This window comes from Pelophylax lessonae, assembly GCF_965119305.1.
Source record: "Pelophylax lessonae genome assembly, chromosome: 3".
In the NCBI taxonomy this organism is placed as follows: Eukaryota; Metazoa; Chordata; class Amphibia; order Anura; family Ranidae; genus Pelophylax; species Pelophylax lessonae.
This window is the reverse complement of record NC_138770.1, coordinates 437,777,594-437,791,591: the sequence shown is the minus strand read 5'-3', so window position 1 is coordinate 437,791,591 and position 13,998 is coordinate 437,777,594. Positions and strand designations below refer to the sequence as shown.

Sequence of the window (13,998 nt, the reverse complement as noted above, 5' to 3'; positions counted from 1 at the left end):
TCCGAGATACTGTTGTGGAGAAGTTTAAAGCTGGATTTGGATACAAAAAGATTTCCCAAGCTTTAAACATCCCAAGGAGCACTGTGCAAGTGATAATATTGAAATGGAAGGAGTATCAGACCACTGCAAATCTACGAAGACCTGGCCGTCCCTCTAAACTTTCAGCTCATACAAGGAGAAGACTGATCAGAGATGCAGCCAAGAGGCCCATGATCACTCTGGATGAACTGCAGAGATCTACAGCTGAGGTGGGAGACTCTGTCCATAGGACAACAATCAGTCGTATACTGCACAAATCTGGCCTTTATGGAAGAGTGGCAAGAAGAAAGCCATTTCTTAAAGATATCCATAAAAAGCGTTGTTTAGAGTTTGCCACAAGCCACCTGGGAGACACACCAAACATGTGGAAGAAAGTGCTCTGGTCAGATGAAACCAAAATCGAACTTTTTGGCAACAATGCAGAACGTTATGTTTGGTGTAAAAGCAACACAGCTCATCACCCTGAACACACCATCCCCACTGTCAAACATGGTGGTGGCAGCTTTATGGTTTGGGCCTGCTTTTCTTCAGCAGGGACAGGGAAGATGGTTAAAATTGAAGGGGAGATGGATGGAGCCAAATACAGGACCATTTTGGAAGAAAACCTGATGGAGTCTGCAAAAGACCTGAGACTGGGACAGAGATTTGTCTTCCAACAAGACAATGATCCAAAACATAAAGCAAAATCTACAATGGAATGGTTCACAAATAAACATATCCAGGTGTTAGAATGGCCAAGTCAAAGTCCAGACCTGAATCTAATCGAGAATCTGTGGAAAGAACTGAAAACTGCTGTTTTACAAACGCTCTCCATCCAACCTCACTGAGCTCGAGCTGTTTTGCAAGGAGGAATGGGCAAAAATTTCAGTCTCTCGATGTGCAAAACTGATAGAGACATACCCCAAGCGACTTACAGCTGTAATCGCAGTAAAAGGTGGCGCTACAAAGTATTAACTTAAGGGGGCTGAATCATTTTGCACGCCCAAATATCAGTTTTTTATTTGTTAAAAAAGTTTGAAATATCCAATAAATTTCGTTCCACTTCATGGTTGTGTCCCACTTGTTGTTGATTCTTCACAAAAAAATACAGTTTTATATCTTTATGTTTGAAGCCTGAAATGTGGCAAAAGGTTGAAAAGTTCAAGGGGGGCGAATACTTTCGCAAGGCACTGTAGGTGTGATACTGGTGCGAACCAAAAAAAGGGTCCTGTGTGACTTTGGTCCGAATGTAATGCGAATTCAGCCATACAGTCTGCATGGCTGAATTCGCATCGCACAGACATCGCATCGCAGACAGCTGTGAGGTGCGAATCACATGCGATGTCTGACATCGCATATGTGTGAACCGGCACTTATTCTTTTCACTTTTATCATTTTTAAGTGCACTTAATTGATTATTTGTGGTTCACACATAAGGATAAAATAAAATTAAGAATTTTTACGCTTCTTGCCACTGCATAACTCCTTTTCACTTTTGTGACTGTTACCCGACTGGTTAATCTGTTTTGTTGGTCCATAAGTCCTAATTCAAAGAAGCTCTAACTTTATTACAATAACCTGAAATAATGTTATAATGGCTTTATAATGTAGGCTTTATCTGTGCTAGAAACAAGTATCTCTGGATGCAGAGTTAGGCAGGCCATACATGTTTCGAGTCTCGGCCGGATTGTCTGGAACCGGCCGAGATTGGAACTGTGTGTGGGCAGGCTGAATGTACCAAGTTGATCGCTCTATCAACTTGGGTACAACCAGCCTGCCAGATTCACTTGCCATTATAGCTAGCGGCTGCTATAGCCAATAGCAATAATTGCTGCTGTCTCCCAGTGGGAACAGCTTTCCCCACCCCCTGCCAGAAGCAGGCAATGGCTCAGCAGGAGGCATTCTGTCAGCACTGTCGGTGTTGATGGGGCAATCGTGTAAATTTCTTTCCTGCAACCCGTGGATGCAGGAATGATGTTTGCACCATCTATTGGCCTGCCTGAGATACAAGCTATGAAATAATAACTTGCATAGTCCCCTGCTTTGTGGACTTATGATAGCATATAGAGCAACACTTTACTCCATTATTTTTTAGTACTGCTATACTGTGGGTATTTTCAGTTGTACAAGATTTTCAGTATTGTAATGAATAACTGTATTCTTTAATAGAAATTAGGTTTGTTATGCATTGATCTTTTATATATCTGTGTGTGCACAAAATTTAAAAGTGCAAAAAAATATTATGATCTATGCATTCGTTTGTGATTACATCTTTTTATATTTTTTCTTGTCTTGGTTATACAATCTTTATTTCCTTTGTTGCAGATTTTTTGATATGGTTAACAGTATTACTGAAGAAAATGGAAAAAACACAGATGATGTGGATTTTGATGGAGATGCCCTTGAAGTAAGTATAACAGTTATCATTCACATACATTATAGCTATTGGTTTTCTAATAATTCATATTTAAAGTGGTTGTAAACCCTTACATATAGAATGAAACAAAGAAACCGCTCCTCCAAAAAACAAATTAAAAACAGCAGCTGGCACAAATTACAGGTTGGTAATAAAGACAAATGAATATAAAATGCAGCGCTTCAAATAAAAAAGTGCAACAATTGTTTGTCCAGACAGGAAATCTTCAACTTCTAAGTGAAAAAGAGCCAATGGAGGGTGATTCAATAGCTGACACCACCACCACATGAATCACACTGCCTCTTACCGCAATCAAAGTATCATTGCTTGCACAATGATCATAAACGCATTCAGTGATGTTGGGAGAACCACATAGCCTTATTGTTGTTTCCTCAATCCCAAACAGCAGACAGGCAGGATTGCTCAGTAGGGGGAGAGATGTATCAGATAAGGGGAAAAGATCTCTGCGGGCCAGATCCGCCTCCAGGGCCGACGGGCCTGACAGCCTTACATATACAGAGTGAAGGGCCATACTCAGGTGATACACAGAGATTAAATGAATCCTCCTACATAAGTTGTATCTGTCTGTCTGCAGTCTTTTCTACAACCAAAGTGCTGAATTTACAAAGCTTGTCTAAGAATTCAGAAAAAGGGGGTGGAGAGCTGAAGTTACACTCTGCAGAGCTCAGGGAGGAAAGGTCTGAGAGCTGATTGGAGGGAAGGGACACACCCCTTTCACACAGCATGCAGGAACAGAGCTGAGGCTGTCAATCTGCTGGAGATCCCTTCCCTTTCACAATTTTTCTCTTGGTGTCAGGAAAACTTGTCAGAAGTAATTTATACTGATAGCAGAGAAACAAAGCAGCAGACAGAATCGACCCTTTTATTTGAGACAAGTACATACTATAGAGAGATATGCTGTGTTCATATTTCATGTCTGAGGTTACAACCACTTTAATTGTTCTAAGTATTTATTTTTCTCTTTTGTATCTTTCCTATTTCTTCCGATTTACAGTAACTGTAAACCTCATCCTTTCATTTGGTTATATTACTCACGCCATCGGAAAAACCCTGGTTGAAATTTTTCCAGCGGTAATAATGTTCCCTTATCTAAACTGTATATTTCAGGGGATGCCGTGCATGTTTAATTTTTGGGTAGAATGGATAAAGGTTAGACTCTCTGTCAGGTTTTTATTCTAAGCACTGATTAGGAGGGTCCAACAGAGCCATGTCTATTAGAGCCACTGAAAACTGTTGTCTCCTCCCTTTGACATTTTAAGATTAAAGGGGAAGTATAATCAAAGCTTGTTTGGCTGTACATCTCCTTTGGATCACAAGAGTACAGTTCGTTCTGCACTCCTGTGACCCGTTTTCAGCAAAGAGCGGGCTGAAGTCTGCTGTCGGCTGACGTCACAGAAGTCAGTTCAGGCACCGCGTCATCCCAAACAACGGAGTCTGGATCTGCCAGGTGCCTGGACCGACACCCGGCTCAGCCTTTCAGCGAACCGCTGAGAGCCTGAGCTGGCTGCTCCACACCTCTATACAGCCCAACGCTCCAGTGAGCGAAGAGGGGGCAGAGGGGAGAGCTGCTGACTAACAGGCAGCAGCTCTCTGCTGAGCAAGCTGTCAGAACCAAGCAATCGGTGATGTTCGATAGCTCGGTTGTCAGTGTAGAGGCGTCGGGGGACAGATGCAGCATTGGATCGATGCTGCATCCATCTAGGTGAGTATAAATGGGGATAGTGGCGGTTGGTGCTCAATGGGCCGGGGGGGGGGGCGGCAGACGGACCACACCATACCCCCCCCCTCCCGGACCACACCAGCCCACACACCATACCCCCCCGGTCGCCGGCTCACTCTCCCTGGACATGTGGAGGGCAGGCAGCAGCAGCGGCGGCGGCTTCCCCCTCAGTCTCCTGCGTCTCCTCCTCCTCCTTGGCCAATTGGCATGGCTTCTCCTTTCGGCCAATCGGGAAACGGGTCTCAGGACCTGCTTCCTGATTGGCCAGGAGTTGAGTCTGTGTGACAATAGCGAATATTCATTCACTATTGTCTCACAACTGGGTGGGCTCAGGGCGCAGTGCTCTGCGCCCTGAGACCACCGTTTTTTGAAGCATATTAGAGCCTCTGGCTCTAATCACATGCTTAAAAAAAAAAAAAAAAAAACATTGGAATTCATGCATCCGGCGCCCTGCATGTAGATTACGGGGCCGGACACATGGATAGGGGGGGCGGCGCCCCTGTGCCCCCAATGGACGGCCACCACTGAATGGGGGGAAATATCACATAATCTCCTTTTTAAACTCTTCATGGTCTCCCAACAATTGATCTGGTGCTCCTGTTTATTCCTATATACTTATAGTTATACTGTATGTTGACTGTGAAATTGGCCTACATTTGGAATCTCCAAGTCTCCACTCTATCCAAAAGTAAAACAAAATGAGACATTTAGCTGGGGTTTACCATCATGTTTTTATCTTGGCAAATATAGATTCTCTGGATGTATCCCAACAATAGAGTTGGAATCCACACAGATGTCTGACTGGCAGCTGGCTCGGCCTCTTAGCGTGCCACTGGGAGCTTGAGCTAGCCACTCCCGCCCCCTAAACAGCTCAGCGCTCTATGAGACGTGGAGGGGCAGAGAAGAGAGCAGTCACTACTCTCTGCTCAGTGTAGACCGAGAACTGAGCGATCAGCAGTCGATTGCTCAGTTCTCTAGCTTCAAACCAGTGGGGACAAATGCTGCATCAGATAGATGCTGCAGCCATATAGTTGTGTATGTATGTTTGTTATTTTTATTCCTGCTCTTCTGCTTCTCCTAAGTATCCATTGTGTTCAAAGTAAAATTTTTACACTTTCCTTGACATCATGAACACATCAATTGTCCACCGTTTACTGTGGAATAGTTACACAGATACAGTAGTACAGTCTCTCCACCTTTAATATTAACATAAAGAAGAGTGAAGCAAAATAGTTAGGCAGCCCAAATTGTCAGAATACACTACTGTTGGCTATACCTTGTGGCACTGATTGAGCAGGGAAAATATATTGTTTTGAAAAAAAGCCTGCTTTTTGTAAATGTATATATGTCATTCTTCTTTTGTGATTAAACTTGATGAAACCACAATATTGTCCTTTGTTTAGTTTGATTATGAATATGATGAAAACGGTGACAGAGTAGTCCTGGGTAAAGGTACCCATGGTGTGGTATATGCTGGACGAGACCTCAATAACCAAGTGAGAATCGCTATCAAGGAGGTTCCTGAGAGGGACAGCAGGTAAGTTCGTACATGCCAAAACATTCTACTGTAGATCACTTTGAAAAATAACTGTTGATTAAAGTCACTAAGAGCTAGAGCTGCACGATTAATTGTTTAAAAAAAAAAAAAATCACAATCTCGTTTCACTACCCCCCCACGATCATAAAACGGCATTTCCTTGATTCATACAGAGAAGAGCTGTTGTCTGCTCACTTATTGCTGTCAAAAAAAAAAAAAGAGCCTCCAGCAAATGTTTATAAACTTCTGTCTGTAAGGCTCGGTTCACACTTATGCGATGCGGGAAGGCTGCGAATTTGCAGCATGTTCCCGCATCGCAAACGCACCCATGGCAGTTCACACTGCCATATGCGATAAGCTGGGGGTGTCAATGAAATGTTAACGACACCCCCAGTTTGATCGCATATCGCAGTGCGATCTTTACAGTTTGCACAGGTTCGGATCGCACAAGTTTGAACCGATGTGCGATCCGATCCTGATGCGGCTCAAAAAAAGGGTCATGTGCGACTTTACTGCGGGTGCAGTGCGAATTTAGCCATACAAAGTGTATGGCTGAACTCGCACCGCACAGCCGATCGCATGTAATGAAGGAGCAGTGCGCTCCGATATTACATGCGATCGCCGCAGCTGCAAGAGTGTGAACCGGCACTCAATTAGCCAGTTTAACCACTTAAAGACTAAGTGCCGGTTCAGATTTGTGTGATGCGGGAACGTTGCGAATATGCAGCGTGATCCCGCATCGCATCTGCATCTCTGGCAGTTCACACTCCCATATGCGATATGCAGGGGGTGTCAATTAAAAGTTAACGACACCCCCAGTTGCGATCACATATCGCAGTGCGATCTGCAAGTTCACACAGAATCGGATCGCACTAGTGTGAACCACTATGCGATCCAATTCTGCTGCGGATAAAAAAAAGCCTCATGTGCGAGTTTATTGCGGATGCGGTGCGAATTCAGGCATACAAAGTGTATGGCTGAAATTCGCACCGCACCTGAGATCGCATGTAATTTAGGAGCAGTGTGCTCCGAATTACATGCGATGTCCACAATCGCACAAATGTGAACCGGGGCTAAACCTTTTTCTGACACTTGTTGCTTACAAGTTAAAATCAGTATTTTTGCTAGAACATTACTTAGAACCACCAAACATTAATATATATATATATATATATATATATATATATATATATATATATATATATATACATACACAATTTATTTTTTAGCTGAGACCCTAGAGAAAAAAAAAGTGAAGTTAGCCCAATTTTTTTTGTATAATGTGAAAGATGTTACGCCAAGAATCGTGAGAGAATCGTGATCTTTATTTCAAGCAAAAAAATTGTGATTCTCATTTTATCCAGAATCGTGCAGCTCTACTAAGAGCTGCTGTTGAAAATAAATAACCCTAGGCCGTAGGCTATATACGCTGCTCTATGTAGAATATTACCCTGCCAAAAACGTTTCTAGGTAAAAATAATGCGTGGAATATTGTGTGGTTGATACTTGTGTAATTACCTGCATGTTGTACAAAATAAGTGTTTCAAATGTGAGATTATGGGAAAGGGGATGCTACATGTTGCTGTATCTTTGCTGTGTCTTTGAAGCTTGTTCTACTGTTGAATTAACATGGAAATGTCTTTCATTCTTGGCCCTGTTTCCTTAGTGCTTTGTGTGGGAAATGTTTATTTAAATTTTATTTTTAAACTCACAATTTGCCATCAATATACTTGTTAAACTATATTTCATCAAACTGCTGAAGTAACTATAGACATATTGGTTAGAAGCCAAGGAGAATAGAGAATAGAGGATAGAGCCAAGGAGGAGTGTAAGTGAGGTGTGGACAGACTCTGAAAGAGAGCTGAATCCTGCACACTGTACACAGCGCACCCCTGAACCCTGCACTCTGTACACAGCGCATCCCAGAACATTGCACCCTGTACATAGCGCATCCCTGAACATTGGACCCTGTACACAGCGCATCCCTGAAAATTTCACCCTGTACACAGCGCATCCCTGAACATTGCACCCTGTACTCAGTGAATCCCTGAACCCTGCACTCTGTTTACAGCGCATTCCTGAACCCTGCACTCTGTACACAGTGCATCCCTGAACCCTGCACTCTGTGCACAGCGCATCCCAGAAAATTGCACCCTGTACACAGCGCATCCCTGAACATTGCACCCTGTACGCAGCGCATCCCTGAACATTGCACCCTGTATGCAGCGCATCCCTGAACCCTGCACTCTGTACACAGCGCATCCCTGAACCCTGCACTCTGTACACAGCGCATCCCTGAACCCCGCACTCTGTACACAGCGCATCCCTGAACCCTGCACTCTGTACACAGCGCATCCCTGAATCCTGCACTCTGTACACAGCGCACCCCTGAACCCTGCACTCTGTACACAGCGCACCCCTGAATCCTGCACTCTGTACACAGCGCACCCCTGAACCCTGCACTCTGTACACAGCACACCCCTGAACCTTGCACTCTGTACACAGTGCACCCCTGATCTTTGCACTCTGTACATAGCACATCTCTGAACCCAAACAACTCACTCCTGGTATTTATTGCCCCTTAAAGATCCTTCCACTGTGCAATTCCATCAGATCCACAGTTCAAATAGGCTCGGTTGTGGAGCGTGGTTGAGTTCCTGCACTTATTCTCTGACAAAAGAAGAAACCCTGGATACATGTATATAATCTTACAGATACAACCAAGCCCTTAACCACTTTCACACCCCAGTTTGTCATATGACGTCTGGGCAGCTATAGGCATCATTCAGATATCCTTTTTTTTAGCCAGCGGTTCCCTTCACCATAAGAACAATCATAGCGGCTGTTCCCCTCCCGCCCTCCTCTGGTGCTTCTACTGGCTCGCCTATGCGATCGGCGAGCTGGAGAAGGAATCCGGCGGTGGCGGAAGTACACCATAGAGAATACCGCGGAGAAGATGGTCCCCGGCAGTCTCTTTGACTCCTAAAGGCCCGGGCACAATGTTATGACATCACGCTGGGCCTGGCAGTTTTAAATACTGCTGTGATCTCAGCTGAAAAGCTGAGATCATGTTTTTTTTTTTTTTTGTTGTGTTTTTTTTTTTATCTTAAGCTTTCCAGCCTGTAGGAGAGATTTGAAGTCTTATTGACCCTAGATCTTTCCATAAAGAGGACCTGTCGTGCACTATTCCTATTCCAAGGGATGTTTACATTTCTTGTAATAGGAATAAATGGGATTAAAAAAAAAAAAAATTAAAGGGAAAGTAAAAAAAAAGATAAAATAAACAATAAACAAAAAAAAAAAAATGTAACTGCCCCTGTCCCCACATGCTTGCATGCAGAAGTGAACCTATATGTACGTCGAGCCCACATGTGTAAGCGGCGTTCAATCCACACATGTGAGGTATCGCCACGAACGTTCAAGCAAGAGCAACAATTCTACCCAAGACCTCTGTAACTCTAAACTGGTAACCTGTAAATCTTTTTAAAGCACTGCTTATAGAGATTTTTAAGTACCGAAGCTTGGCGCCATTCCACGAGTGTGCGCAATGTTAAAGCGTGACATATTAGGTATCGATTTACTCAGCATAACAACATCATCTTTCACATTATACAAAAAAATTGGGCTAACTTTAGTGTTTTGTTTTTTTTTATTTGTGAAACCAATTTTTATTTTTTTTTAACGCGTTTGAAAAATTGCTGAGCAAATACCGTGTGACATAAAAAGTTTCAACTACAGCCATTGTATTCCCTTTGGTCTCTGCTAAAAAAACATATATGATGTTTGGGGATTCTGAGTAATTTTCTAGCCAAAAATATTATGATTTTTACATGTAGGAGCAGAGTGCCAGAATTGGCCCGCTATGGAAGTGGCAACCATAATTACTGCGGCCCACAAAGAAATTGATTTTCACAGCCCTGATCTATAGCAACATTAAACTTAGACATTACCAACAGACAAAATTTTATGTGGTTAAGGTTGCAAACATGAAGTTAGTGCTGCATTGTTCTTCAGCATCTGTGTAGAAATCACAGCATTGTACAGACATAAGAAAAAATCCCTTATACAGTATACAGTGGGTACGGAAAGTATTCAGAACCCCTTAAATTTTTCACTCTTTGTTATATTGCAGCCATTTGCTAAAATCATTTAAGTTCATTCTTCTTCCTCATGAATGTACACATAGCACCCCATACTGACAGAAAAACACAGAATTGTTGACATTGTTGCAGATTTATTAAAAAGAAAAACTGAAATATCACATGGTCCTAAGTATTCAGGCCCTTTGCTGTGACACTCATATATTTAACTCAGGTGCTTTCCATTTCTTCTGATCATCCTTGAGATGGTTCTACACCTTCATTTGAGTCCAGCTGTGTTTGATTATACTGATTGGACTTGATTAGGAAAGCCACACACCTGTCTATATAAGACCTTCCAGATCACAATGCATGTCAGAGCAAATGAGAATCATGAGGTCAAAGGAACTGCCTGAAGAGCTCAGAGACAGAATTGTGGCAAGGCACAGATCTGGCCAAGGTTACAAAAAGATTTATGCTGCACTTAAGGTTCCTAAGAGCACAGTGGCCTCCATAATCCTCAAATGGAAGACGTTTGGGACGACCAGAACCCTTCCTAGAGCTGGCCGTCCGGCCAAACTGAGCTATCGGGGGAGAAGAGCCTTGGCGAGAGAGGTAAAGAAGAACCCAAAGATCACTGTGGCTGAGCTCCAGAGATGCAGTCAGGAGATGGTAGAAAGTTGTAGAAAGTAAACCATCACTGCAGCCCTCCACCAGTCGGGGCTTTATGGCAGAGTGGCCCGACGGAAGCCTCTCCTCAGTGTAAGACACATGAAAGCCCGCATGGAGTTTGCTAAAAAACACCTGAAGGACACCAAGATGGTGAGAAATAAGATTCTCTGGTCTGATGACACCAAAATAGAACTTTTTGGCCTTAATTCTAAGCGGTATGTGTGGAGAAAACCAGGCACTGCTCATCACCTGTCCAATACAGTCCCAACATTGAAGCATGGTGGTGGCAGCATCATGCTGTGGGGGTGTTTTTCAGCTGCAGGGACAGGACGACTGGTTGCAATCGAGGGAAAGATGAATGCGGCCAAGTACAGGGATATCCTGGACAAAAAACTTCTCCAGAGTGCTCTGGACCTCAGACTGGGCCGAAGGTTTACCTTCCAACAAGACAATGACCCTAAGCACACAGCTAAAATAACGAAGGAGTGGCTTCACAACAACTCCGTGACTGTTCTTGAATGGCCCAGCCAGAGCCCTGACTTAAACCCAATTGAGCATCTCTGGAGAGACCTAAAAATGGCTGTCCACCAACGTTTACTATCCAACCTGACAGAACTGGAGAGGATCTGCAAGGAGGAATGGCAGAGGATCCCCAAATCCAGGTGTGAAAGACTTGTTGCATCTTTCCCAAAAAGACTCCTGGCTGTATTAGATCAAAAGGGGGCTTCTACTAAATACTGAGCAAAGGGTCTGAATACTTAGGACCATGTGATATTTCAGTTTTTCTTTTTTAATAAATCTGCAACAATGTCAACAATTCTGTGTTTTTCTGTCAGTATGGGGTGCTATGTGTACATTCATGAGGAAGAAGAATGAACTTAAATGATTTTAGCAAATGGCTGCAATATAACAAAGAGTGAAAAATTTAAGGGGGTCTGAATACTTTCCGTACCCACTGTATGTGTACACATGGAGAGTATGAATGACATTTGTACAGTATGACTTACTGACATCTCTATATGCCTGTGGGAAATTTTACACTATATATCTTTTACCATCAATCTCACAGGTATATTGAGGTGGCTGTTTCATTTTATTTGACATTAATGATAACTTTACCTGATATGTATGTCCAGTCAACTCATATATTGCTTGCTTCAATCACTTTATGGTACACGATCTGCTCACAATCCAATAAAGCAACCAGTGTTAGACATGTGCAATTTGTTTCGGTCTGAATGTAAATTCAGGTGGGTTTTTCGGTTTTTCGAAGCACACCCGGTAGGTGACGTCACAACGGGGCAGAGTCACCTGCTGACATCGGGTGACTCCACCCTTAGCTATTTAAGAAATGTCAGACGGACGAGCAGGCAGTCAGCGGTAAGCCTTCAGGGCCTCCAGGGTTTTTTTGTTTTTTTTGCATTCGTCCATGCGGTGGGCAGCATGATTGATGATGGATCTACATCAAGAGACATTTTTTTTGGTGAATAGGTAAGGGTACTATGTACCTCCATACTCATTCACATAGGGGGTGGCCGGGATCTGGGGGCCCCTTGTTTAAGGGGGCTTCCAGATTCTGATAAGCCCCCGCCGACCCCCACGACCACAGCCCAGGGTTGTGGGGAAGAGGCCCTTGTCACCATCAACATGGGGGCAAGGTGCTTTGGGGTGGGGGGGACATAGCCTCCTGCCCCAAAGCACCCCTCCATGTTGAGGCCATGTGGCCTGGTATGGCTCGCTCGTCCCCCCACCCTTTCCTGGCCTGGCAGCTACATGCCCAGGTAAGGGGCTGGTATGGATCTTGTAGAGGATCCCACAACGTTCTTTTTTTCTGAATTTCCTATTGCCGGAATTCTTTTGTTGACATTTCAGCTCTCAGCAGGGAAGCACGCGGACATCTGAGGAGTCATTATTGACGTTGTTATTGGAGTTGGTATTGACGCGGATGCCGATTGGCACGGGAAGAGCCAATCAGCGGGTTCAGCAGGTGGGATGTCTGCCAGGTACACGCAATCGCTCCCATGGAGACAGACTGCTGTTCTTTCAGTGATAAAGACAGGGATCCTGTGTTCCTCCTATTTAGGAACACAGATCTCTGTGTTCATCCAGCAAGTCCATCCCCCATGCAGTTAGAAAGCACCCCCTAGGGACATACTTAACCCTTTGATCGCTCCTGGTGTTAACCCCTTCCCTGCCAGTGTCATTAGTACAGTAACAGTGCATATTTTTTAGCACTGATTACTGTAGTAATGTCACTGGTCCACCTTAAAAGTGTCAGTTAAGTGTCTGATCTGTCCGCTGCAATGCCGCAGTCTTGCTAAAAATCACTGATCACCTCCATTACTAATTAAAAAAAAAAATAACATCCTTCCCCTAGTTTGTAGACGCGATAACTTTTGTGCAAACCAATCAATATACACTTATTGGGATTTTTTGACCAAAAATATGTAACAGAATACAAGTTGGCCTAAAATTATGAAAACATTTTTTTTTTTTTTTTATTGGGAATGTTTTATAGGAGAAAGTAAAAAATAGTTTTTCTTTTTTTCAGAATTGTCGGTCTTTTTTTTTGTTTATAGCGCAAAAAATAAAAAACACAGATGTGATCAAATACCACCAAAAGAAAGCTCTATTTGTGGGGAAAAAAAGGACATATTTTTTTTTTAGGGTACAATGTCACACGTCGGCGCAATTGTCAGTTAAAGTAATGCAGTGTAGTATCGCAAAAAATGGCCTGGTCATTAAGGGGGTAAAACCTTCCGGTTCTTAAGTGGTTAAAGAGGAGCTCCAGCCTGTAAAAAAAAATAAAATAAAATGTAAAAGTCAGCAGCTACAAATACTGTAGCTGCTGACTTTTAACCACTTCAGCCCCAGAAGGTTTTATCCCCTTAATGACCAGGCCATTTTTTGCTATTCGGCACTGCATTATTTTAACAGACAATTGCGTGGTGGTGTGACACTGTACCCAAATACAATTGATGTCCTTTTTTTCCCCACGAATATTGCTTTCTTTTGGTGGTGTTTGATCACCTCTGCGGTTTTTAGATTTTGCGCTATAAACATAAAAAGAGCGTCAATTTTGAAAAAACGCCATATTTTTACATTCTGCTATAAAACATTCCCAGTAAAAAAAATTTAAAAATTAAATTTTTTTATCAGTTTAGGCCAATTTGTATTCTGCTACATATTTATGGTAAAAAAAAATCCCAAAAAGCGTATTTTAATTGGTTTGCGGAAAAGTTATAGCGTTCACAAACTACGGAAATATTTTTGGACTTTTTTTTTTATTTTTTATTAGTAATGGCGGCGATCTGCGATTTTTAGCGGGGCTGCGACATTGCAGTGGACAGATTGGACCCCTAACTGACATTTTTGACACTTTTTGGGGACCAGTGACACTAATACAGTATGCTTAATATGCTTACTGAGTGCGGGGGGGGGGGGGGGGTTTCTGTGACAGGCACAGAGAGATCACAGTTTCAGCTTAGATGAAACTGCTGATGATCTCTCCCTGCCTGTTTGACAGAAGATCTGC

General features: G+C 43.1%; 1 protein-coding gene across 2 annotated transcripts in view; it reads left to right on the top strand.

Annotated features, from left to right (window-relative positions):
* The window catches only part of MAP3K5 (mitogen-activated protein kinase kinase kinase 5), a 286,689-nt gene that overhangs the window by 187,654 nt on the left and 85,037 nt on the right, over window positions 1–13,998 (top strand). For both annotated transcript variants that reach the window (XM_082249712.1, XM_082249711.1), the window contains 2 exons: window positions 2,344–2,425; window positions 5,579–5,712. In XM_082249712.1, coding sequence (XP_082105838.1) covers window positions 2,344–2,425; window positions 5,579–5,712 — 216 coding nt within the window. The remainder of the gene's footprint in view (window positions 1–2,343; window positions 2,426–5,578; window positions 5,713–13,998) is intronic.